The sequence below is a fragment of the Eurosta solidaginis genome, chromosome 3 (assembly GCF_040869045.1).
Source record: "Eurosta solidaginis isolate ZX-2024a chromosome 3, ASM4086904v1, whole genome shotgun sequence".
Classification (NCBI taxonomy): domain Eukaryota; kingdom Metazoa; phylum Arthropoda; class Insecta; order Diptera; family Tephritidae; genus Eurosta; species Eurosta solidaginis.
Window position 1 is genome coordinate 66,458,807 of NC_090321.1, and position 27,357 is coordinate 66,486,163.

At 35.6% G+C, this 27,357-nt stretch overlaps 1 protein-coding gene across 1 annotated transcript in view; it reads right to left on the reverse strand.

Moving 5' to 3' along the window:
• Positions 1 to 1,508: 1,508 nt before the first annotated feature.
• sli (slit guidance ligand) overlaps positions 1,509 to 27,357 on the reverse strand; it is a 271,300-nt gene continuing 245,451 nt past the window's right edge. Inside the window, 4 exon segments of the mRNA XM_067772110.1 lie at positions 1,509 to 17,226; positions 22,617 to 22,759; positions 24,751 to 24,904; positions 24,970 to 25,964. Of these exon segments, the coding sequence (XP_067628211.1) occupies positions 14,545 to 17,226; positions 22,617 to 22,759; positions 24,751 to 24,904; positions 24,970 to 25,964 (3,974 nt within the window). The 3' untranslated portion in view covers positions 1,509 to 14,544.

Sequence of the window (27,357 nt, forward strand, 5' to 3'; positions counted from 1 at the left end):
ACCCGTTACTGCAAAGTAGTCTTCCTGCAATTAAGCACGAAGCCAATATTCCAACATTTTCGGTATATTTATAACCCCCCAATCACTGCGGTTTCTACCGACTTACCTTTGGGGCGCGCATTTGTATTTTTGAAAACAAATTTTCATCCATGTTGAGCTTTATAATACATGTATAAGCAAATCATCCTTATTTATTTTTCGATTATGTAGTTTATTGTTGGATGCAAAACAATCATATAGAACACATGTTTATACGGCTATGTGCGCGTGCGCGCTCGTGTGTGTGTCTGTGTGAGCTTTTGCTTATTTACTTTTTGTTTTTATTTAAATATATTGCATATGCACAACACACAATTATAATACATATATAGGACATAAATATATATTAATATAGTTACGTAGTTACTCGCATGAGTTACGTAAATGTAGTTGATAATGTACAGAAAAACTATAATAGAGTTTAACTAAAAAAATTTTTTTAAAAGAATAAACAATTTTTAAGTTTTTTAATAAAAATTAAAAGTAAAAATAAATATATTTTTTAAATAAACATAAAAAAAAAGAAATTATTTTTAAATAAAAATTAAAAGTGAAAAAAATAGTATATTTTTTCTTAATAAAAATACAAAAATATTTCTTTGAATACAAAAAAAATATTTTTTATAATAAAATTAAAAGTAAATATATATATACATACGTTTTTATAAAAAAATTAAACGTGAAATATATATATATTTTAAAATAAAATTATTAAAAAAATAACTTTTATTAAAAAAAAAAATGTTATTTTTAAATAAAAATAAAAATAAGATATTTTAGAAGTGAAATAAAAACATTAACAAATAATTACATATTTTTTTTTAAATAAAATTTAAAATTAAAAAGGATTTTTTTAATAAAAATTAAAGAAAAAATACTTTTTATAAAAAAAAATAAAAAAAATGTTTTTAAATAAAAATAAAAAGAAATAAGTAGATTCTTTGTAAATGCAAATAAAAAATATTTCTTTAAGTGACAAAATATTTCTTTAACAATATTATGTAAAAATTGTTCTTTCAATAAAAATAAAAAAATAATTTAAAAGTAAAAAAATATAGTTTTAAACAAAAATATTGTTTATAGTAAAATTAAAAGAAAAATATATATGTATACATATATTTTTATAAAATAAAAATGAAGGAGAAAAAAATATATATGTATTTTTTAATTAAAAAAAATGACTTGTATACATATTTTAAAAATTTGTTGTCAAAAAACAATATATTTTATAAATAAAAAAAAAAACAGATTTTTTTTTAAATATGTGAAATTTTTAATTAAAAAATGATTTATTTTAATAACAAAAAAAAATTGTATAACAAAAAGTAAAAAAAAATAATGTTTTAGAATAAAAATTAAGAGAAGTATATTCTATCTAAAAATAAAACAATGAAAAAAAAAGTTACTTTACTTACTAATAAAACTAATAGTTAAAAAATATATCTTTTTATAATACAAATAAAAAGTTAAAATTTAGCAAAAAAAAATATTAAAAGAATTATATACTTTCTATACCAAAAGTTGATATAAAAAATTGTTATTTTTAAATAAATATAAAAAACAAAATATTTTAATAGTGAAACAGTTATTTTATTAAAATAAAAATAAACTTAAATTTTAGTTCTAAAATAAAAAAAAAATTGTTATTAAAACAAAAAAACAATAAAAATAATAATAATTAATAAACTCTTTATAAAATATTTTGTATGCTTACTTAATCAAAAATCATCATGTACATAAGAAAATTTATTTTGTAATTTTGCATGTTTTGTTGACATTGGTAAATATATTACGAGTATGTAAATTGCATAGTTTTACTTATTTAATAAAATAAATTTTTAATATTTAAAAAACAGTTTAACAATTACATACATAATAAAAATTTTTCGTTTCTGGGTTTCGTAATTCGTTTTTTTTGTTTGTTCCTATATTTCTTCGTGTTTAAATTCTGTGTTGGTGTTTGGCGCTTAAAAGCTCTTAAAAACTAAAAGAAATTTTAATGTGTTTGCAAGTTTTTATGAATGTATGTATGTAGTCAGTTAAATCTTTTTTATTTGCATTTCTTTGTTATTTCACGTTAACTTAGCTTTATTTTAATATTTAAAATTTATTTAAATAGATTTTTTCTTAAAGTTATTATTTTTTGTTTTGCTTTTTATTATTATTAGTATTTTTTTTCTTTTATAATTAACGGTAACTACGCGCAAATCATATTAGTTTTGTTAAATTTCTTTCAGCTTTTTTATTTAATTATTTTTATTTGTTTTATTGCGCATTACAACTAAATACTAAATATACAATATGTAAATTAGGTTAATCACTAAGGGTTAATGGTTAAGGTTTATGGTTTTTTTTTTTAATTTTAGATTTACATGCGACTACCCAGCTTAGATGTTAGTTTCTTTGTTAAGTTTAAACTTAAATTATAGATTTTTGTTTTTGTTGATTTTTTAATGCATTTCTTAAAAATTCGTTATTTTAATTATTCAAATCCATTTTAGATGCATTTTTTACTTAATTTTTGAAAATTCGTTCATTTGCTTTTTTTGCTGCAGAAAAAAGTTGTACTCCTTTTGCTTGCAGCATGCTGCTTGTTCTTCTTTCATTTTTGTTCTTATTTTTTATCTACTACTTTTTCTCCTTTATTTTAAGCTTTTTTGCAGTGTGTTTCATCATTTTTTACAATAATTTATTTAAATAAATACTTTTTCTTCCAGCTGCTTAAGCGCTATTTATTTTTTCACATTTTTTAAATTTAATTTTAATTTATTTTTAAAAGCCACTTACTTCAAATTTTTTGTTCAACTGTGCTTTAAGAAAATTGTATTGCGACATTTTGAATTTTTTCTTTTAATTTTGTTTCTTATTTTTTTAGACTTTTTTGGTTTTTTTTACGAATTAAAATTTTCTTACTTTCACATTTGAATTTCTTCGGTACGTTTTTAATATTTTTTGAATTTAACTATTTTTATTCAATATTGTAAATAAAAAAATGATTTTGTTTGGTTGTAGAGAAATTCTGTAATGGTTAGATTAAAATTGTTTATAAAAAAAATTTAAGAAGTTAGGAGGTTGTGTTTTTGATGTTTTATTTGGGTATGAAACAAAAGTGGCATCGACTGCATTGAAAATCGCTGAGTTTTACTTCGGTTGGTGAGAGGTTGGGAGGAACGTGATTATTCGCGTCATTTGTTTGTGTGTGTAGGTGTGTTCGTTTTAACGGTATTTTTATGTGCTATATTTATGTAAATTTGATATACTTTTGTCGTGATTTTGTATAAACTGATTAAGCTGATTTTTAAATAATTTATAATTTGGTTGGTTGGGTACGCAGGTGCACAGTGGTTTGAAATGACACAAATTTGAGTAAAAAAATAAAATAATCGTCATAAATATTTATGTCATTGCATAAATTTTAGGCTATCGATAAATAAGTTTATTCGCACAAAGGGCAATGATTCAAAGAATTAATTTCAATACGAGAATAACAGAGAACTCTTCTACCAAAATTGACTTGCTCTTTAGTAATAATGATCAAGTTAGGTCGGAAAATATAGTTGAATATAGAATTTCGGATCATGAAACAATTAATTTCAAAGTGCCAACAACAAAGTTTTGCAAAATGAGAAGTTACTCTACTTTTACCTCATGGGAATACTATACTTCCGAAAACCTTTTAAATAAGCTAAGAACATGCGATTTTAGCTTTATGCGTAATGCGGGAGTAGAATATAAAACTACAGCACTGAACAATATTCTTACTGAAGTAATGCAAGCACTGACATATGTAAAGAGAACAAAAATACAACTGAGAAATAAGTGGTATGACCGTGAGCTTACAGCTCTCCATAAAAGAAAACTTGATCTATATAATATTGCCACAGAAACAGGATACTGGGATGAATACAATGTATTAAAGAAAATATACAAAAGTACGATTATGTATAAGAAGAAGATGTATATGGAAGGCAGAGTTCACAGCAATAACGGAAACATGAAGCGGATGTGGAAGTGTTTGAAAGGCCTCGCAGAGCTTACAGATAACAAAAAACATATCACTAAGTTAGTAATACATGGCGAATGCCTCGATAATGAGTGTCATATAGCTAATGCCCTAAACAATTTTTTTGTACAGAGCGTAGTCGAAATTAGTGATAGCATCGAAGAAATGCCTAGTGCATCCGAACTAAACGTTGATCGTTCGATCGCAATAGAACCATTTCTTTTCACTGACATTGTGCTAGATGATATAATGAATATCACAAAAGCTTTTAAAAATAAATATGGCGGAGAAAAGCTTTTATCTGAGGGTGTTTTCAAGGAATCCATGATGTACATTGGTAACTTTTACAAAGACATAATAAATGAGTCCCTAAATAATGGCATTGTTCCAAACTGCTGGAAAGTTTCAACAATAGTACCTGTGGAAAAAGTAAAAAATACAGTGAAACCGGAGGAGCTACGGCCAATCAATACGTTACCCTCGAATGAGAAAATTATTGAAATGGTGGTGAATAATCAATTGGTGGCATACCTAGAAAAGCACAAAGTTATTATACCAGAACAGTCTGGATTCAGGAAGAGCCATTCTTGTGAAACAGCACTCAACATGGTTATTGCAGAATGGAAAGAAGATATATCAGATAAGAAAGTTGTGGTGTCTGTCTTCTTAGACTTGAAACGGGCCTTTGAAACAGTTGATAGACGGGAATTGTTGAATGTTTTGTTCAAAACTGGTGTCAGAGGACAGACTTTGGAATGGTTCCGAAGTTATCTCAGTGACAGAAAGCAAAGGACGGTAATTGGAAACGCAGTCTCATCGGTTGTGGATGTAGATATCGGATTGCCACAAGGTTCAGTACTTGCACCGATACTATTTACATTGTACATAAATGATATAAAAAAATGCTTAAAATATTGCAATATACGTCTTTTTGCGGTGATGCACTGCTCATTATCAGTGAGAAATATGCCGACTGAGCAATGCAGAAAGCACAAGAAGATCTTGCCTCTCTATACAACTGGTTGTGCCTTAAAAAATTGAAGTTAAATATAGATAAGACTAAGTTCATGGTATTTTGCAAAAACCAGAACATCATACGTAATAACGATTTAAACAATATAACCCTGAAGATAAATAACAATTTAATTCAAAGAGTAAATGAAATGAAGTACCTAGGAGTTTTAATTGATGAAAACCTGAATTTTGGAGAACATATAAATTATCTTGAAAGAAATATTGCGCAGAAAATAGGATTCATGTACAGAACATGCAAACATATTAGTCAACGTCCTAAAATAATGGTGTATCGTTCAATTATTGAGCCGCACTTTATATACTGTCTTACAATTCTGCTGATAGCGAGTGATATGCAAATTAAAAGACTACAAATACAACAAAACAAGGCAATGCGATTTATATTAAAATGTCCCCCAAGAACATCAAAAACTATAATGCTGAATCGGTTAAACTGGCTTAGTATAAAACAGTCAATAAGTTACTTCACTTTGAAATTTATACATCATGTAAGATTAGGAATGCTACCGAGTTACCTGACCAATAAAATATTATATAATCACGAGATCCATAGCTATGGAACTAGATACTGCAATAATATAAGACTGCCTAGAGTAAGAACAGAGTTCGCAAAGAAGACTTTCCAATACACTGGGTACAAAATGTACAATGAACTACCTACTGAGATAAAAGATTGTGAAAATATTAATAAGTTTAAAGTAAAATTATTTTTATATCGTAAAACACTTAATATTTAATGAAACAAATGTTTACTTAACATCAACTAGGTCTTAAAGACCGTAATAAAGAAATATAATAATAAAATAATAGAAACTGTAATTGTTTTCTGCTTTGTCGAGTATAATGGGCTCCTTGAATAAGATGCCAAATACCAGGGAAACGCGAAGTGAACGGATAATTTTGCACTTATTGTCCGCTTTCCTATACTGGGCTCCTTGAAGAAGATGCCAAATAGCAGGGAAACGCATTAGAGAAAATTTGAAAACTTTGTTTCTTAATTTAACATAAAGCCGATTCTTTTATAAATCACCTATCGTCCGTCTTCTGTCCTACTCAAGAGCAGTTGAAATAAAGGAGCAGAGAGGTTAAGGAACCGACTAAGTTACCAGTATTTAACGTACAGAACTACTCTCGGTCAAAGCAAGGTGAGTATAATACCGGGCCAGTGCAATATTTCTTGTTAGATTTTAATCTTTGGTATGTCACATACCACAATCTTCTTCGCTCGTATAAGCCAACAAGTTTTTTTCTTGTTGCACTCGCAGACGTGGGAGTTTCATCAAAGTACGAAGCTACGAATTTGCATAAGTAGATTAAACTAATTAAAGTTACGCGGCGCATAAGACTTAAGGCTAACGATGGGCATACTGACTGGACACTGCCTTCTGGCATCACATGCTTATAAGTTAAGCTGCAGGAAGAAACGGTTCAGCACGTTCTGTGTTTATGTCCTGCGCTCGCCAGATCAAGGCTCCAGCTATTAGGGGCGGCAGAGTTGCCAGATCTAGAGTCAGCAGTTAATCTGGGTCCTAGTACTTGCCAAGAGGACGGAATTATTCTATAACATATGTCCTGGCACCTGATTTGGGTTCTTCCGCCCCCAAGAACATTAATATGACGGTTTGGGGACCAACAAATAGAAACACACGGCTCTTCGAAATATCTTAAGTTTAGCCTAGACAGTAAACTGAGCTTCTTCGAGCTCTTTAGAGCAGAAGGCTGATTCAAACTTCTTCAGCTTATCTCATGAATTTCGAAAAAGTTGTTATGGTCTCTGTGGAAACCATATGATTTATCCACGCTAAGAAAATAAACGAAATTTACGACATTGGTAACACTGACAAGTGGAATACGGCCAGCAGATAGGGGAGGCTAATACTAGTAGTCCATTAACACGATAGTACCCATAGACCTCATGATGTGCGACCGTACATGTACGAGATAATGAAGAACACTGTTCTAGGCGCGGATAGTTGCATTGGTCGTCAAAGTTGTGTTTAGTGATACCATACTCGGGAGCTCTCGTTGCAAAAGCAGCTTATACCGAGTGGTAAACTTTACAAAAAGGAGTTTATCCTTTTAAGCAACCTAAAAAAACCTACACAGTATGAAAAGTATCGTGCGAATCTTGCATGTAGCTCACTCCCTGAAGGCCGTGGTGCTAGTTCACTGTCATTGCTTTAGGAAATAGTAGTCTATATATTTCCGACTTCATTATCTTGCAAAAAACTTGCTTTGTGTTGCACTTGCGTAACAAGTCACGCCAGTTCCCTGTTTCGCTATAACTGAAGCTAATTGAGAACTTTAAGGGAGTTCAAGTCTTCCTCCTCCTGCCGCAGCCAACTCAGTGTAAGTCTCCCCCTTTCTCTGCTTCAAAACTGCGATGTCCACTGAAATACTTTCTGGCCGGAGCATCTTCGTCCATTCGCATAACATGACCTATACGGTGGAGCTTTTAACCACTGCACTGTGTCAATATTTATAAAATATATAAGTTTATTGGACTAATTTCTGTCAATGTTTGTAATTTTGATTTGGAGACAAACCGCTTTGGGTGTTGTGCCATCTTCAGGGTGTCTTTTCTTCGTTTCTTTCATTAAACAAGAAACTTTTTTTTCAATTTCACAACCACTGTGCAGCCATTGTCTAGGTATGCCAATGGAGTTGTGAACAGTAATTTTCTTAAAATAGAAAATCGTTTTTGTTTTGATAATGCCAAAGCATGTTGAAAAAGTATGTATGAAATAATGTAAGCAAATTTTCAAAAAATGATCTTAGATGAGCAGATTTCACGCTATATATTCCCAACAATCGCTGCCTTCATTTATCCTCAATATAGCGCGCTTTGCATCATTTTTTACAATTTATGTATGTATGTTAGACGTTTGCATTGATTAATTAGCCAGTTCCGGTTGTGCGCTGGTACGCATGCGCAATCAAATTGACGCGGCATTTATGTAGCATATTTTTCTTCATCTGGGTAGCTTGCACGAATCCATTTACATTTGATTTAAGGGGGTGAGTATATATGCATGCTATGTATGTATTAGATAATATGTATGTATGTATATGTTTTGCTTTTAGTTTTTTGAATTAGTATGTATGTGATAGTAGCAGTACGATAGTAGTGGTAATAGTAGTGGTAGTTAATAAATATTTAGTTTACATACATCATCTTTTTGTTTTGTCTTATGCATTAAGGATGGAGGGAAAATACAATGCACACAGTATGTTATAAAAGTACAAGTATGCAATTTTTTTCTTCCTAAAAAAGGATAAGTACATATATACGAATTTGTATTGCATAAATGAGTGTATGTAAGTAAGAATATGATAAAAAGTATGCTTTGTGTGCAATGATTTTATGTTGATTTGTAGGCATGTACATATATACAGTGGTGACTAAAAAAATAGCAGCAAATTTTATTAGTTATTTTTTCCGTTTTTTCTTTATTTTCGTTAATTAAAAAAACCAAACTTAAATGATTTCTGTCGGGAAAATTATTAATATAAATATAATTTCGAAACTTATTCGAAAAGATTGAAAACTTGAGTTTTTGAAAATTTTCAAGAAAATTTCCAAATCTTTATTCAGAATTTAGAAAGTTTTTTAATTTTAACAAAGTATTCAAAACTTGGTTGTCCCCAAAATGTTTTAGAATTTTTTATATACCAGGTGGGTGGAATGAAAAACTCTTGACAATCGACTATAAGAATAGTGGAATAGTCGATTATTCGACTATTCAATTAGCAAAAGTTATTTAGAGTTCCTTCCATACAAAGTGTTTGAAATGAAAAGCTCTTGGTAATCGACTATTCAATTACCAAAAGTTATTTAGAGTTCCTTCCATACAAAGTGTATCAAATGAAAAGCTCTTGGTAATCGGCTATTCGTATTAGCGATTATTCGAATAGTCGCCTAATTTTATGTATTGAAATAGTGACAAATTTGACTATTCGAATATTTCTTTTTTTGTAAATTTTCAACAAGTTCTGCGAGTCGTAAAGACGTTGTGGAGTTAATGTTATATTCAATAAAATTTCCTAATATGTATTTGGAATTTAGGAAAATTATTAAATATGCAGTTTGTAGTACAGTTCGTTGTAGTCTAACAAAGTATGCTAGAGTATTTTAGATTATATTTCATACAAAGTGTGCAAATGAAAAGCTCTTGATAATCGACTGTTCGAATAATCGATTAGCAAAGCTTATTTAGTAAAATAATTGATCATCACTAATCGACTAGTTTTTGTTTACATTAGACTAGTGACAAATTGGACTATTTTAATAGTTTATTTGTGAATTTTCAATGAGTTCTGGGATTCGTAAAGTCGTTGTAGTGTTTTTGTAATCTAGCTGCAGCTGACATATGCTTCTTTGGTATAATCAGAACTGGATCAGAAATTTCATATTTCAGTAATAAATAATTCTTTTTTGGCAAAATGAAGTTTTTGATTTTAATTTTTAATAACAAAAAATTTAATTTACGAAACCGTTAGTATTCAAGTTTGTAGGTTGCACTCTATGTCGAAATCGTATACCAACTAGTCGATATTCAATCAATGCTAAGGTTGCTACACGACTAATCGACTGCTAACAGGAGCCTTAGTTAAATGTTATATTTAATATGGAAAACAACGTAAAGCATCTCCTTGGGATAAAACTGTCAAAAATCTATGCGTATAGATTACAAAGCTGCAGCTGGAGATTTTCCTAAACTCTGATTAAAATTTGGTATTTTTCATGTAGATTTTTACGAGTTATCGTTTCTTTTGAAAACCTTTTTTTCACATTTCTTTACATATTTTTCGCTATTCAGTTTATTAATGTTTTTGTAGATTAGCAAAAATAAAAAAAAACTTATAAAATGTACAAATAATTTTGCTGCAAGTTTTTTACTCGCAGAAGTATTTATGTTTGGAAGTGTTGTTGTTGTATACATATATGTATATATGAGTCTAAGTGAGGCGCCAAGTTTAATTTCCAATAACATAATTTGCTTTCTTATTATTTGAAAACCGAAAACCTCCTAGGCCGAAATTCTTAGATAATATTTTGTTTGCTATATTGTGGATTTAGCTAGTTTGAGAGGGTTATAAGTAAACAGAATATTTGTAAAAAAAAAATTTCCGGATTATTCCAGCCTGTTTGGTGAAGGTTCGTTTTTGTCTGGATCATGTAAGTCGAAATCGAGATCGATATTTGCTGTAAACGATGTTTTCGGTATGTCTGAGTCGAGGCTTTCTTATCAAATACGCACAAAGCCCAATTGTCAATATTGAAAATAAAAAGTTATTCAGTTGAAAAATGATGATTGATGTACAGCCCAACATAAAATTTAAAGAGCGAAATCAAGGCGAGTCTACACAAGGCAAAGCGAATTCAACCAATTCGCCGTGCAGAAGAATGTCAAGTCAAAACAAAATTTCCATTGATTTCGATTAACTGACATATTGGAGTACAAGACGTTGTATGGAAAATAATCAAGAAGAAGCAATCAGCTGTTGGGATAACAAAACATGGTGCTGAATTCGCCTTGACTTTAGCCCATTTCATCAGGGGTGTTTTTGTGGTAAAAACTAACTTTCGGTTTTTTGCCTTTGAACACAAACTGAAATTTTTAGCCGAAAATGACCGAAACCAAAAATAAAAGCGGGCCTTTAGTACCGCAAATAGAAATATTTTTTTTAAATATAAATAAATATTGGGCCTGTTTTGTGCTGTTCTTGTTAGTGACGGATAGCATCTATACGTTTCTTAAAAGCTAGGTTACATATAACAGAATTATCTTCATTTCTGTACGTAACCCCTTATCGGTAATTAAATAACCAGATTTCTCATATAAATTTGTCCCTCGATTATCGGCAATTATGAAGAAATTTTAGCGATAGCAATTTTTTTCTAGACCTTGTACCATCTCTAGGATGTTATTTTGAGATGAAAGCGCAAAAAAAAAACGAAAAACACTCGTGAAAATTTTAGAGATAATAATCTAGTACATAGCGATGGAACAGATAGAAACGAATAGATTAACTATTGTGGATTTTTTGTGCATGTATAAACGTGGTGTAAGATGAAAAAAATTTGAAATTAAACTTCAACGCCCATCTTAGTTAACGGTATTTTTTTATAACATTTTTATGAGCTGAAAATTGATTTTAACGTTCGAGAACAACCGAATTACGATTTTTTAAAGTTGAGCAAAGACGAAATTCCTCTGATTTGATAGATGCCGAGCCGAACCTTTCTGGTCTAACAAAAAAAAAAAAAAGGTTTTCGATCGAGCAAATATATAGCTAACATAGCCTCTAGCATGAGATAAGAATAACTAGCGTAATCTAGATAGGGGACAAATTCTGGAAATTATAACAGTAAACGGCTCCATAATGATTACAGATCGAGTGTGAATTGAATTTACATTAATATCACATTGGGCAAATACATTAGAGTTCGATTGGTGATCTACACCATTCCCAGTTGTAAATGAGAAAGTGTCAAGTGTAAATGCGAAAACGTCACTTCGATATGAGAAAAGTCACTTGTAAATAAGAAAGCGTCATATATTAATTGGAGAGCATGAATAAGAATAATCAATTGCAAATGTGGAAGCGCCATGAAAGGATGTTGTATGCTGGAATGCTTTCGCGCAGTCTACTTCGTTGCTGATCTCTTCGCTCTAGCCACCAATTAAAATATAAATATTGCACCTGTTGCTCTACAACATATGAACGTTTGTCAGTGATATGGCAATGTGCCCATTAGACTGGGTCAATTAATTAACCGATATCGCGCCATCGATTTTTCGATAGGATTTGGGTTCAGGAAAAAAAGTTCCACTACGCATACCCAAAAAAATAATTTTCGCGCCTGAGAAATTTCATTTTTTTTTTACTTTTTTCGACTTTGACTTTTAAGGTTTTTTTCATGACCTACCAAAAAATTTTTCATTTGATTGTAAAATTTTCATGTATACCCTGTCCGACCCAAAAAAATATTTTTTTTTTCAAAAAACTGCTATCGACAACGTTTTTGGGGACATGTTTGGGTCGGACAGGGTATACATATGAACATTTTTTAGTAGATAATGAAAAAAAAAAAAAACTTAAAAATCAAAGTCGAAAAAAAGTCAAAAAATGAAATTTCCCTGCCTCCAAAATTATTTTTTTGGGTATGCGTAGTGGAACTTTTTCTCCTGAGCCCAAATCCTATCGAAAAATCAATGGAGCGATCTCGGTTAACTTTCGTCCGTACAAATCGATCCACCCTAGTGCCCATGCACAGATGTTTTTACAATTCCCCAAAGAGTCTCGATTAGAATCAACATTGGCGAGCTGACTCGATTCTCGAATGGCATGGCATGCAAAAACTAAGTCGTTCAAATCGTTCGCCTGCTCTTCCCATCGTACAAGCAGCGCATTTACTAATCCTAAACAACGGATCTCTTGGTCGGTCGATCGATCGTCGACATTCCAGAAACTGATATTGCGCCGAATAATTGAATGCATGCGCCTCTTGCTATCACAAATGATGCTGTTGCATACTAAGTTTATATGTTGTCATTTACCCCTGACTATTCTCATTTCTATATGACGCTTTCGCATTAACAATTGATAATTCTCATTTCCATATAAAGCGTATTTTTATTTGATGCAATCGCATTTACAAGTGATCTGGAGTCATTTTTGTTTTGGTTCCATGAGTGGCAGAGAAGTTTCAAAAGTTTTTTAATTGTACTTTTAGATTTTGAAAAAATCGGTCTTTTTTGGGAATTTATAGTAAAATTTCTTTTCCATAGTGTTTTTAACGGGTTTGAACGTTACGACAATTAATTTTCGGATTTAAGTAGGAATACCTACTATGTACAGCGGCGCAGACCGCACTGAGACTTAGACAGTTTGGGTGTTGGAAGGATACTAAGAGGGGGCATGGCAGCAACTTTAATCTACTCCCGATGGGATTACTAAATTCCGATATAGATTATAATCCCCGCAAAGTTCAGTTTGAGGGCGACATCACCACTATCATTCCAAGTAGGAATGATTGGAAGAGGGGAGCGGCATACTAATCTACACTGATGGCTCTAAGATGGACTCAGGGGTGGGAGCTGGTATCTTCTCGCACTCCCTAGAAATTTCTACGTCGCTGAAACTACCGTCATACTGCAGTGTATTTCAAGCAGAAGTCCTCGCAATTTGGCAGGGCAGTAAACTGCTAGAGGCCAGGAGCATAACTGGCAAAGTGCCTATTCTTTCTGACAGTCAAGCAGCAATTAAGGCGATAGCTGCACCATAGACTAGTTCAAGGCTGGTAGGGTCATGCAAACAAATCTTATCGGCACTGACCGACACTGGAAATATCCATTATCTCGGTTCCGGGACATTGGGGAATCGAGGGAAATGAAATGGGTAACGAACTGGCACGTAGGGGCTCAGCAGAGGGGGGGGGGGGGGGGGTGAGAGAATAGCCAGTGTCGAAGTAGGTATACCCCTGGGGATGGCCAAGGGAGTTATTCGAGATTTTTATGTGAACAAAGCCCGACAAAAATGGAAGAGCACCGCGGGTAATGCGATTTCAAAAGCCATTTGGCCGGACTACAGCGAAAGGAAAACAAGGTATCTGCTGGGGAGATCCAGGGACGACACCCATAGACTTATAGCGGTCTGTACTGGCCACTGGGCTTTGGGCACGCATGCGGAAAAGATGGGTATTCCGCACAATGACCACTGCAGAAGTTGTAAGGACATAGATGAAAAAGAGGCTGTCGAGCATTTTCTGTGTAAATGCCCGGCTCTGGCTAGAACCCGTTTAAGATCATTCAGGGGCCCTTTTTTGGAAGATTACCGAAAATAGGAATGACAAACATTCTTGATTTTATAAACAACTCAGGTTGGTTATAAAACATATCCATGTAGTACTCAGTAGGTTCAGACGAAATTTATGGCATCAAAACGGCTTTTTATTAGCTACTTGGGCAACCACGGTCGCAGCCATTATACCTACCTACCTACCTAGGTATGCTGGAAAAAGTCAAAGCATCTAGTTTTTGGCCCCGAACAGAAAACAACCGAAGTTCGGTCAGTTTCGAGTCGATCATTTGAGGTCGAACATGTTCGAAAGCGAACAATAATCGGATATTCGGCCGTTTTCAAATATTATATGTGTGTGTGTATATATATATATATATATGCTAGTAAATACTGTTAAGAACTTCTTCATTATTATGTTGCCTTTATGTGATTTCAAAAAACAAGGATTGGAAAAAAATATTGCATTTAATGGCTGCATTGGTGTTGTTGTTCGTATAGTAAATGTTGTGTGTGTACGTGTTTGTGTAATATACTTGTTGTCTCTGTTTTTGTTGCTGCTTCTGCTCTTCTGCGGGTATACTGGGGTATTCAATTGTAACTGCCATCGACATAATTAAATTTACACAGTTTACGCCATACAATCGAATACCCTTACTGTACTACCAATGCATTAAACGTATTTGATCGAGTATTCGTTGCTTAAAGAATGTACCCAACATACCAAACACTGTCGATATAGCCGCTATACCCATCATGGCCTGCATGATGCAATGTATACCCGACAAATCCTGCTCGCTCGGACGTTGACGATAGCGTTGCCGATAATGACGACGCGTCTCAAGTTCGCGTAAACGTTGCAAACGCTCAAGTTCTTCATCAAAATGTGGTATAATAGCTAAATTGACAACTTCAGTTTTGGCTAAAACTTCTTCATTTAATTTATTATTACTAGTATCGCCGCTTTCATAATTATTGTTGCCACCATTTTGTTTTTGCTGCTGCTGCTGTTGTTGCTGTTGATGTAATTGATGTTCTTTATAACGTCTGCGTTCATCGAGCATTGTATTATCGCGACTAAAATCAAAATCGAAATTACGTGTTTTCATCGATGTTGGATATTCGGCTAAATTGACTTTTGTTAGGAAATGTAATGTCGTTGTATCGATTGCACGATCAATTGAGGTGCCAGCTAGCGAACGTGGATCACCAACGCCACCAGCAACACCAACAGAGTCAGCGCCATCACCACCCGACGCAGCGGCTTTGGGCGCTAACGTTGGCTGATCTTTGATGCGTATCTGTTTAAATTGATTCTTTTTGATGCCAAGCACTTCGGAGAGTGGACGATTAATCATGGGTAGCACAGAGTCTGTAGGGCGTATAATAAATGAGCCACTACTACCAGTGGCGGTTGCGGCATCAGCATCTGTTGCAGGATTTTGTATAGCGGCCTTTTGTGTTTCATCTGTTGGATTAGCGGTTTTACGTAAATTCGTACCTTCATTGCCATTACTATCGCTATCAAGATCGTAATCATCATCATCTTCTGATGCATCAGCTGACGACTCTTTTTCACTACCATCGTTGCTTTGGAAATCTGGTGCATCTTTATTTATTGTATCACTTGCTTTATTGTCTGTAAAATCGTTTTTGTTGTTGTTGTTGCTAAATTTATGCGTTAGATTGCGTATCGGTTCGTATTTTGAATTCTCCGAGTCGCCACGATAAAGTAGTGCAACCTTGCCATCGGGTGTTAGGACTGGCGTAATTTTCGGATGAGATGATGCTAAGCGATGACTACTTTCAGGATCTGGTGATAATGCATCAAAATCAGTAAAAGAACTTGTTTTCTTGTCACCTGTGTGTGTATCTTGTTTCTTGCTGTTGCTGCTGCCATCCTCATCGGTTGGTGTTTGCTGATATACAATGCCGACCTTTCCAAGCGGTGTTGAAATTATTTTAATTGCATCATTCGTATTTTTACGAAAATATCGATTATGCGATTTTTGATGTTTCGCATTAAAATAATTATCACCTTCTTGTCGATCGGCGTCATCGTTAGCATCAGCATCACCAACACCATCATCAACACCATCACCATCATCATCATCTTTATCGTCAACGTCGTCATCGCTATCATCATCATCGTCATCATCATCATCGTTGGCAAAATTGCCGCTACCTTCTCGCGCAACGTTAACGCCTCCTCTACTATTCGCATGTTCCATATGCAACCGCTGCTGTTTTTTACGATATTTATCTAGATAATCTAATCTAAATCTATTATTATTGTACCTATTTGTATCAGCGCCGCTACCCTCCTCATTCATGAAGCCTTTATCGTTATCGTTTGTTCGGTGAGGATGGCCGCCACGTTGACGCTCCACAATTATAGCAATGCGTTCGTCATCCTCATCAAAGCCCATATCTTCCTCCTCTTCGTTAGGTCGTACCGCCGCTGCATCTACAATGCTCACGCTTGGTATGTGTGCAATAGTTTTCGCTTTGCTCACGCTCTGCATATTCTTTATCGACTCATTTTCATCGCCCACCAGCGCTTGTGTTAGCCGTTTTGCTTCGGGCAGTGATTCATAGTCGCCGTTGGACTTACGCGCTTGCGCTGCCACATCCACTCTAGTCTCTTCCTCTGCAGTGTCTTCGTCAGCATAAGCATCGTTACCATTCTCGGTGCCTATCCCTTCTTCATCATCTTCATTTTCCTCTGCCTCTTCGTCATCTTCATATTCATCATCCCAGTTTATATCATCGCTGGGGTTTAGCGTCTGTTCTGTATCTCCAGTGTCATCGTTCTCATAACTAGCACTTTCATCCACCAATATGCAACTTCTTACACCGGGCTTTGACCCCAAAATCCCCCCTTTCTCGTTGCTCTCTACATCCCGTTCTGGTGTACGTCCTATCACACTCTCGCCCTCACCACCTCCATTTGTAATATTTGCGCTACGCACATTTTCTCTATTTTCTTCCGCAGTCTTTGTCTCTTGAGCGGTCAGCATTTGTCTTCCCGTTTTAGTGTTGTTGTTATTGTTATTGTTCGAAATTAGTAAAACTTGTGTGTTGCTACTACAATTAAATATACATTCATTATCGTTGCTAGAACTAGTGCTAATACTTATATTACTGTTGTTTTTGTTTATGTTATTAATATTAATATTATCATTATTGTTATTACTAGGTTGTCCTAAATTTAAATCTAAGCTACTTGTGTGCATTTGGGTAGTCGCATCTTCCAGTCAGTAGCATTTCTTTGTACATCCGCATTTACGCACGATATCTAAATTTTTTATGTATTTGCGGTTATTGCTGCACACCATGCGAACCTGGAAAAGAAAAGCAATAACAATGACCGTTAGATAAGTAAATTAGGTTAGGCTGATGTGTGATGTAGATCTGTATAAGAAAAATAGTCTAACATTCTCTAATATGAGAGTAAATAAGAGGAAAGGCTCATTTACCACAACTTCGAAAGGGTTGGAGACAAGCCACTACTGGTTGCAGTATGATTGAATGATTAACGGATGGTTATTGAAGAGCACAACGCGAAGGGTCTCCTCTGATACTCGGTCAAGGTCGGCTGTAACAAGTGCCTTCGTGACTTTTCCGAGTTGCACCAACCCCATCTACTTTGCGCGTGGGAACAAGTAATTGATCAAAGCAATCAACAGAGAAATGAGAGGAGTGAGCAAAAGGGAAGTGTTCTGAGCATATTCTCCGAGGGCGATCTTCTGCATAGTAATCAGAAGAGAGTCAAGGCAATAAATGACAGGTAATAACTAGTGCTACTATTTTGCCCATCCTTGTATATATTCTGGGCCTTCCAAGGAGGCATTTAGGAACAGAGAGAATTTTTGCATACAAAGAATAACTTAGCAGAGCTCTCAACTTGGCCGTAACTAGGCATACATTGGTTCAAATAGTGGCATCCATCTACCTAGGTCCTAGGTAGAGTTATCTATTATGTGGCATGCTTAGGCCGGCCAGAGCCTATAGATTTTCCCAGATTGACAACCTAGAAGAGATTGACGACGCCAGTAAACACCAAACAGAGCGAAACTTTAAAGGAGGTTGAGGAAGCGGTTTCATCGATATCCGTCGCAAGTGGAAAGAGATCACATATTTTATGAAGAGGCTGCTTACTTTGTTTTATTACTCAGCGAACATTTTTGCCTAGTGAAAGGGCCATGGGTCTTGCGCTCAAAGATTAAGGGTTTAAAGATCAAATACTTCATTAATTTTCAAAGTTAGTCAGCGGTATGCACTTAGGAACTGAGACACCCATTCGGTATACAGATAGTCTAAATGACCAAGTTGAATCTTTAGAGAAGAGTTTCAGGTGGTCAACGAAGTCGACTGCTCAATTTTATGAAGCAAAAACACATGGTGTAAGGAATACGATGGCTACACTGAACCAAATCTGGAGATAACTGTATTTTCCGGGGTATATTATTGCTTTGATAGAATTTAAAAACCTTACGTAAAAAATCTATGAAACAAAACCTTTGCGAATTACGCTGATGGAACAGGGGCATGATCAGTAGGTCAACTTAGTAAGAGAAACTGACAGCCAAAAGACACGTGGAGTATCGTACCCCATCGGGTTAGGGGGCTTAGAATATACCCGCGGCAGGTATGCCTGTCGTAAGAGGCGAGTAAAATACCAAGCAGTAGAGCTGGATGGCCTAGAAGGTCTCATGTGGTCATACTAAATTGTTCCCGTTCGATGGTCAGTTTTGTACCTTAACGGTGCTTGTTACCGGAAAGTACAGGATCTGCATCCGGCAAAGGACCACCAACATTGATTACACTCCCCAAAATCTTCGGGAAGTGTCTTTATCGTTAATATAACAGCAACAAGGACTCAGGCGTCAACAAATCATTGAAACGAAACCTTTGCGATTTCCGCTACCCTAGTGGGGCATAATCAGTAGGTACCCTGCAGCAAAATAAGATGACAGTCCGTGCCTCAATCTAGTCAGAAAAATTTACAGTTAAAAGACATATCGAATATCGTTCATCTATAGGCTACAGTCCGATATGGAACCGTTGAGAAGTAGCCAAAACGATGGTACCTTAGCATTTTTCACGATCGCACTGGTCGATACCGAGTTGCAGAGTAATAAACTGAGCGACAACCGCTAATGACGTCTCCGTGTAAAAGGGATAGTTAAAAGTCTTGTTTGGGTATTGGGTATTAAGAGCCAGTACTGCCAAAAAATAGTCCCCAGCGGGTTGCGGGGTCAGAATATACCCGCGGTAGGTAAGACGCGACTAAAATACCAGATTCAAGGGGCTGTGTAGCGCAACCCTTCAGGTTGCCAAATCCATATATGTATAGCTTCTCCAAACCCAATTGTCAACCTCACCTATCCGCGGCGAATCCTGTTTCACTAACAGACGAGCTGGCGACCCCAAGCTCCTCATGGAACTTGGTGGTGGGGAGGGAGGGATGGCCTGAAAGTTTAATGTGGCCATATAAATCGTTCCCGAGACGGTCGGGCTAGCACCTTAATGGTGCTGTGATACCAGAGCGTACCGGATCTGTATCCGGCAAAGGACAATCACATCGATAACACTCCCCAAAGCCTTAAAGGAGTAACCTTATCGCAACAACAACAACAACACCAACAACAACAACAGTCGAGCCCTAGGTAAGTAAGCCTCTAAATGGAATGGGAAGATAGTAAAAATGAAGGAAACGAGAGCTTTGATTTACAAAATGTTAGCTAAAAACATAATGACCCTGAAAATAACTACCGTTTACCCTAATAAATCACTGTGGTTAGATTTGAAAAATCTTTGTTTAAGGACGTTAAAAAACCTTTAAGTACAACCATACTTCATCCACATGAGAGAAAAGAATAGTAGTTTCCACTCCAAATGAGTTCCGGCCAGTGTTGCCAAAAAAAAAATCCTTGGGGCTAGAATTTAGAAAAAAAAAATGGCTAGAAAGAGCTAAATTTCTTCAAGAAAATCCAAACCCCTTTGAAAAAAGAGCTAAGAGTATATGTATATTTTTCAATGTAAGATTTCACGTTTATTTTAAATCAAACTTAATCAAAATTATAAAAAAGTTACAGTAAACTAACAAAAAAAAAATATATATATATTTTATATATTTATATATATTTTTTAATAACAAAAATAGTTTTTTTTTTTAACTTTTGTTTTGTCATTTGGCGGTAAGGTAACGTTAAAAAGTCAGAAGTATTCTCCACACTACTACAATGGCGGCACGGCTAAAGGTACGCCAAAAATACGAATTTTTATTAAATTTTTTTTTATTCAATTTTTAACATCCGACGGGTGTACGAATCACCATTACAATAAACGTGTGCGATATTCAAGTTTATGTTGGGAAGAGATATATTTGATGGGCCTTAGTCTTCAAAAGCTATTTCGTCATCAGAAGATAAATTATTATTATTGCTACACTCATAAATATTTTTTGTGATCATTAATTTTAAGGGATCGTTGTTTATTTCAAAGTCATGACAGCATTTATTCAGCCGTTTAAAACCACTTCTTATTGTCAGAAGCGAATTCAACAAAACTCCATAAACTCGTTTTGTTTCTGTGTTTGCTTTTAATCAAACTCATGTTTGAAAACGTTCTTGCTACTTCAGCATTACTTAGTGGCAGCACAAAATCGACAAGCTTTTGGCTTTATACTGTTTAACATCAAACCAAAAACTTAATGTTGATGTCACATTTTTCAATTTCGGAGATATATATTTTCCATTTGTAATCTCGTTATTTGATCAGTGCTATACTTGTTTTTTTCATTTGTGAGGTTTTTTTTCACTTTGAGGTTTTGCAATTCTTGGCAAGCGTTCCCTTAGTTGCTCTATTAATTTAATTATGAATTCGCGACATATATGTATTACGTATCTTTCTTTCAATGAATTCGTCTATACATTTATCTTATTTTTTAACCCGTATATATTCTTCAAAGGTAAAATGGAAATAAGGTACGGCAGACAAAAATTTATTATAATCTGACGTTAAAGGGTCGAAACTATTAGAAGGTGACACTATGCTGTTGCACAGGCTGGAAAGCAAATATACAACCTCATGACAAAGTTTATCGATTAAGGTTTTTGTTATCAGTTGAGTACCGAGTTACCACATCATACATAACGAAACAAATAAAATAAAACTTCGACACACATAAAACACATTACAAATTTCACAATACGTATTGCCGAAATAGATTTGGAACCAAAAAGGGGCAAACATTTTAAAGAAGGCCAAAAACAGAGCTAGGGGCTAAACCGGAATTTTTGGAGCTAAACGAAAAAAAAGGGCTAGATCTGGCTCCAAAAGCACCAAAATGGCAACACTGGTTCCGGCTAATAAACCTCACAACATTCTTTTTTCAAAAACTTAAGAGAGAGAGACACTCATGTACACTCTTTAACTGATTCAAAAGAATCCTATCTGGGTAGGCCAGGGTGAAGGGACCAATAAAGGATAAAACCTCGTTAGCAAGCAAATAAATATAATGTAACGAATTTAAAAAAATTCTGCTTATTTGCAAATTTTTGCTAACGTTCGCTACGCTAAACTCCAATATTCTGTATTGCAAAATGGTCTTTATTAGACCTTGTTGGGAGTAGTGCAATTATACTTCACAATTAAACTTCACTTCGCAACTGATAGCGTGTTTAAATCAAACTGATTACCGACTACTCAGCTTGCGCTGGTTTTATAGTCTCCGTTGCTTCATTCGCATATTTCTACTAAAGTCTAGACGTTTCGCCTTCTATAACTGTTTAATATCCTGCTTGGTAATTGAGCTACATATATGCGTGTGTATGTGTGAGTAACAACTTCGGCTGAATATACATTTGTGTATGAGTTATCTTATATCTTATATGCCTTATATGTATGTGTGTAAATGATGATTAATTTGTTCCTGTACAACAGAGTGGCAGCTTGCTTTATTGTTGTTGTGCCTTTATTTACTAATAACATAGTGATGCTAAAATTCGCCATAATATGTAGATAAAGAAGCAGTACACATTTTCAACAATCCAAAAAAAATCGGAGTCAAAAAAATATCATGAGCTCATTTAAGAGCTCGAAACGAGTGTTTTTCTTGCAATGGTCGCCCAATATGCGCCCTATTTCATACATTATGTAAGCTTAAAAAGGAGTCCGAACAGTCTTTTAAGCAGAAGTCTAATCAGGCTACTATTATGTTCATAAACAGCTCATTATATGACTCTTTTCGGAGTCATTTGTAAGTATGTATTATATAAGAGATTAGGGTTGTCCCGTTCAGGGCGAATTTTCGATGCTAGGCATTAAAAATGTAGTAGCATATTGGGAAGCCTTGTTGGAACATATAATTTTTGAAATATAACCCTTAAAGGAGGGGCATACCGACGTCAGCTTCAATCGAAGACATAGTACGAAGGCTTGACAAACCAACCGGGGTATGCCATGGAGGCAATTTGTTGTTGCAATCAAAAAGTCCAAAATACTTATAAAGATTGTTAATATGCGTCCATACCAATTTACTAAGGCAACAGCAAGGAACTTAATGATTGTATTCAAATTGTATTTGAACCACAACTTTTCAAAAATAAAATATGAATATCTGTTCTGAAGTTGCTTTGTTTGCTGAACGCTCTTGGCATAAGACTTCAATTTATCATCATATCGGAGTCATAAAAGGCAAGGACAAATAAAAACTTGTATTACTTACCTTTCGTCTCCGGACGATTTTCGCTGCACAACATTGATTTCCGCAACCGCCCACACATTTCGCATATTTGAGAGGCTGGCGCGACCGACAATCATTTTCGGTATAATATTCGCGTACTTGTTCCTTTCGACAAGTTGATGCCACTGAAAATTTAATAAGCATATACAGATTTGTTTTAGTTAAAAAACGAGAGTAATATTTAAGAAAATAGAAATTTAAAATTGTTAATTGTATTAGTAATACATGCTACACTAAATGGTTAAGCTATTGTTGTTGTAAAGCAAATAGCGTAAATGTAAGCAAGAAATTGATAGTGAGAAGTTAGAGGCATGGCATACGTAGATCAGTTACCGATTCGCAGTACAGTCGCCACTTGGCAGTAGGGTTTTCCGCTTTCCGAGTCTGTTTCTTATATATTGGAGACTTTGCATTTACATTTTGTCAAAAGGACACAATACCTTCGAAGAGGTAGTGCTCATCCGGCTTTCGCTTAACTCGTCCTTACAAAAAAAACTTCCTTTAACTCATCCTTAGTTATTGGAAATACCAGGTCCCCATTGTTCGCATCCTCCAGTTGGCGTGTGCTCATGCGTTTCAGCACATCTGTTTCACAGTTTCAATATCTTTGCTTTGAACGCCAGGTTATATTTGTTTGAAAGCAGTATCGCGCCTTAGACAACGAAATCAGGCAATCGCCAACTACTTGCGAAGATTTGTCTGTGAGTTGGTGACTAAGTGCATGCAGTATAGCAACTCCTGCACGGCATGGAAGGCGATGCAATGACCAGATCAACTGTGTTTTTAGCTTACCTTGAATTCTTGCTTAAAGTTCAGCACACCATCGGAAGAAATAGTAATAGTACGCTGTTGCTTATTTGCGTTGAGATTTAACAAATATGCGTGCATATGTCTAGCTCCGTTGCTAGTTAATGAAAGACCAAACTACCACCATAACGATAATAATATTCTCACCAGCTTAGTCGCAACTACAACTTTGGTGATCGCTGATATAGATGCGAGGGTTTTGTTGTTTTATCAAAAACACTTTCCGAAAAGTGACAATGTTTCGGAAATTTCGATTGCCTAGGAGGGGAGAGCCGTTTTTGTATACACGTTTATCAAAGTAGTCTACGAAAAGATTGGCTAGAATCTGCGAAACTTCAAACAAGTAGCTCGCGCAGAAAGCTCTTCAAACACTAAAGCTTTTCAACTTGATCGCGGCAGTCGGGCATACATATCGGAACGACACAGACGAACATCATGACAAAGACGGTCATTCCAACCGAACTTCGGCGACTTTTGTCGGAAAGAAAAAAAACTTCCCATGAAAGTTTTGGTATTAAAGGCAACGGTCCTCCTTTCATAACAAAGCTTTTAGGTGGAGTTTTTGAATTCAACGCAACATTCCTCATCGTAGCAGTTGCCGCTACAGCAAATGAGTCAGAAATATGCTGCTTCTCATTCTTATTCTTCTTGAAGCGATAAATACACTCTCTGAAGGTCGTACCCCCGCCACCCCCTCCTTTCATGAGAAACTTGCGGTCGCCACAGCCACGCCTGCTAAATATGTGTATGATACATTCATATTTCTAACAGGATTCGCGTCGGGTATGTGCGGCTGGGGCAGCTGTGAAGCTATGAGGCTTTATTTTGCGCTAAACAACCCCTTGATATGCTCTGTTTGGTTAGTTTGAGGATTGATCAGAGGAGGTGTGGAAGCTGTAAGCTGTACATTACCTAAGCAGCGATATATTTTCTTTGTGATCTATAATATCGAGGACCGAGTCGATTTTGCCTTGTAGACAAAGAGGGAGTTCGTTTGAAATTTTAGTGCAGAAATCCGAGACGGGTCCCTCTTCCCCACTCTTGCGTTAAAGCCACCATGTACGAATTTAATAAGGAAGAATTGTGCCGATGTCATCGTTTAGTCTAAGCTCACGTAAAAGGAGCAAGAAGCATACCGACCGCTCAAAAATTGTATGTGATATAGAACTATAAAGGTATCTTGTTAGTTTTAAAGAATATACTACCATGTCCAACCTAAAATACTACATTAAAAAATGAATTAAATGAATGTGGTGCCAAAACATGCTGAACCACCGAACGATGTATGAATGAAGAATGTGATTAATACCAGTTACTGCTGTGGGCTCTGTTGGGCCCTCACCTTGTTCGCAATAGCGTCCTTTTTGACCCTGCTTACATTTGCATTGATAGCCGTCGCGGAATGTGGAATTAGGAACACAACGACTACCGCGGCGACATTTATGATTTTCACAAGGATCAATCTGAAAGAGATATAGAGAGAGAGTGAGAGAGAGATGAACAATATTTTTATGCAGCACTGTGTTACCTCTTTTATGTGTGGCGTTTCATCCATAAAATCCTGTTCATCATCCTCCGCTGCCTCACCTTCGAGCAATGCACAGCCTGGCGTGATCTTTTGTTGTCTTGCAGCATTTTCAAAATCAACGAGCTTATGATTTATCCACACCTCTTTCATGCAACCCTTGAAGCTTGTCAAATTACGTATCTGCCAATTCTTATAGGCCTGCTGCCCCGGTTCCGGTGGCAAGCCACCCAAATACATGGGCGTTGTCAATTTTAAATAATCATTCGAACCTTCATTTATAATCGATCGTGCGAGACCGCGATCCACACGTAAAGTAAAGTTTTTCTTGATAGCCAACAGTTCGACGCAATGATATTTACCATCCGCAACCATTTCAAAGCTATACATTGTTGATACCGGATAATTGCCCACATCATAGCTAACACGTATACGTCCATTGAATAGCTCTACAGCAATATGCGCATCTTGACCATCGAACATCAATATGCCATTTTGTTCTGAGCTACTAAAGACGATGGTGACATTAGCATCAGGTTTGGTACGCAACGGCTCCATCTCCACATACGAATTGTTATGCACAAAGCTAATGCTAGTCAAATACTCGCACCACTTGCCCGTATAACCGGGATGACATTTACACAAGTAGTCAGAGCCAGTTGGATTTGGTTGGAAGCAAACGCCATGCTTACATTCATGATTTTGACAAGGTGAGGTCTGTGGATACATCATTGAGACCATATTATGTCCTTCACAATATTTTCCCGTAAAATCATCAGGACATTGACAGATATAATCGTTAATGCCATCTATGCAGGTGCCACCATTTTGACAGAGGTGATTTTGGCAATCGTCAATGTTTTGCGTGCAATTAATGCCATGGAAACCGGCCGCACATTCGCATGTGTAGTGAGTGAAGTGGTCGTGACATTTGGCTCCGTTTGCGCAAGGATTGAATTCATCGCTACAAAAGTTGATTTTTGTGTCGCAATATTGACCTAAGGGAAGGATGACATAAAATGCATAATTATTAATTAGGACATTTTTATGGGCGAATGCATTCAACTCCGGACGAAGATTTAAACCCATAAATCCGTAAAGGCAGTTTTCAAACACGCTTAGGAAGGAACCACAAAGGGTACATCTACATTGCCGCCTTTGAGGTACCACTACCTTATTGGGAGCTAAATCCATTGGGCATCCGGAACTTTTAATCAGATGTAATATACTGACGCGTGCCCAACATCGAGCCAACCCGTAGAGTAATAGGTCCTGCAGAGATCTGTCTTAATTTAAAGTCTAGACTACTACGCTCGTTTCTTCGAGAACGGATGATATCCCAGAAAACCCGAGTAGAATTTCTATTCACACATTTCAGTACGATCAGAGCTGGGGAAAGGTTTCTAGAGAAAGCTGCATTATTTATTACCGAAGGGAGCAGAGAAAAACGAGCACATGTTCATACTCTAGGCAAGCATAGCAGAGCTAGCGAATTTAGCAAAACACAAAACCTAAGACTATAATAGAAGATCTAACAGACCAATGTAGAGTTGTGTATGCATAGGATAGGCATCAGGTCCTGCAGCGGGGTTGCAATGAGTCGGTAATACTCCCGCCATTCCTTTAACCTGGGCATTTTAAAAGTCAACTGATTGATGCGGCCCACCTCCAAAAAATATAAGGAAGCCAAATGATCTTAAATAGTACGGAAAGGTTCGAAACCTTGTCCAAACTAACTCGGTCTGTCGGTCAAGTCTTATGCCGATAAATGCCGGCGAACCCCAATTTCCGACTTCAATCCCGAAAACTCGAAGTAGAGGAAAGCATCATTTTGCCACACCGTAGTTCTGGTTAAACTCTTACTTATCTGGAATCAACCACGACATGGGCAATTTATGTATATCCTGGATTTAATGTGTCACCAAATGATACCGACTATCTTTTCAACTGTAATGTGGAGCCAACGCCTCTTTTGTATATCTGCTATATCTCTACTGATACTGTCGGTATAATGACAATTTGTGAGTCACGCACCTATCTGATGGGGCGAAACTGCAGGTCTTGCTGTCTGTATTTCTTATGTGACAGAAGGAAAAGAACACCTTAAAACTAGATGATAGATGATTTTCGGACTAATAAAAGTTTAGTATGGGAACGTAGATCAAATAAAGCTGACATTAAATCTCGACTTCACAAGTATGATCGGCCTGGATAAGCCATGCTGTGCAACTGTTCATGGGCACTGAACTATTCCGACTCATTTTTTCGCCAAGAAGTTCTCTTTAAGAATGCCAGGGAGACACGAATGGGAGAAGGTTTATACTCTAGATCCACAGCCCACAGCGGTCTTGACGGGTGGCTCCTTGCTTAATAGTCAGGTGTACAGAGCAA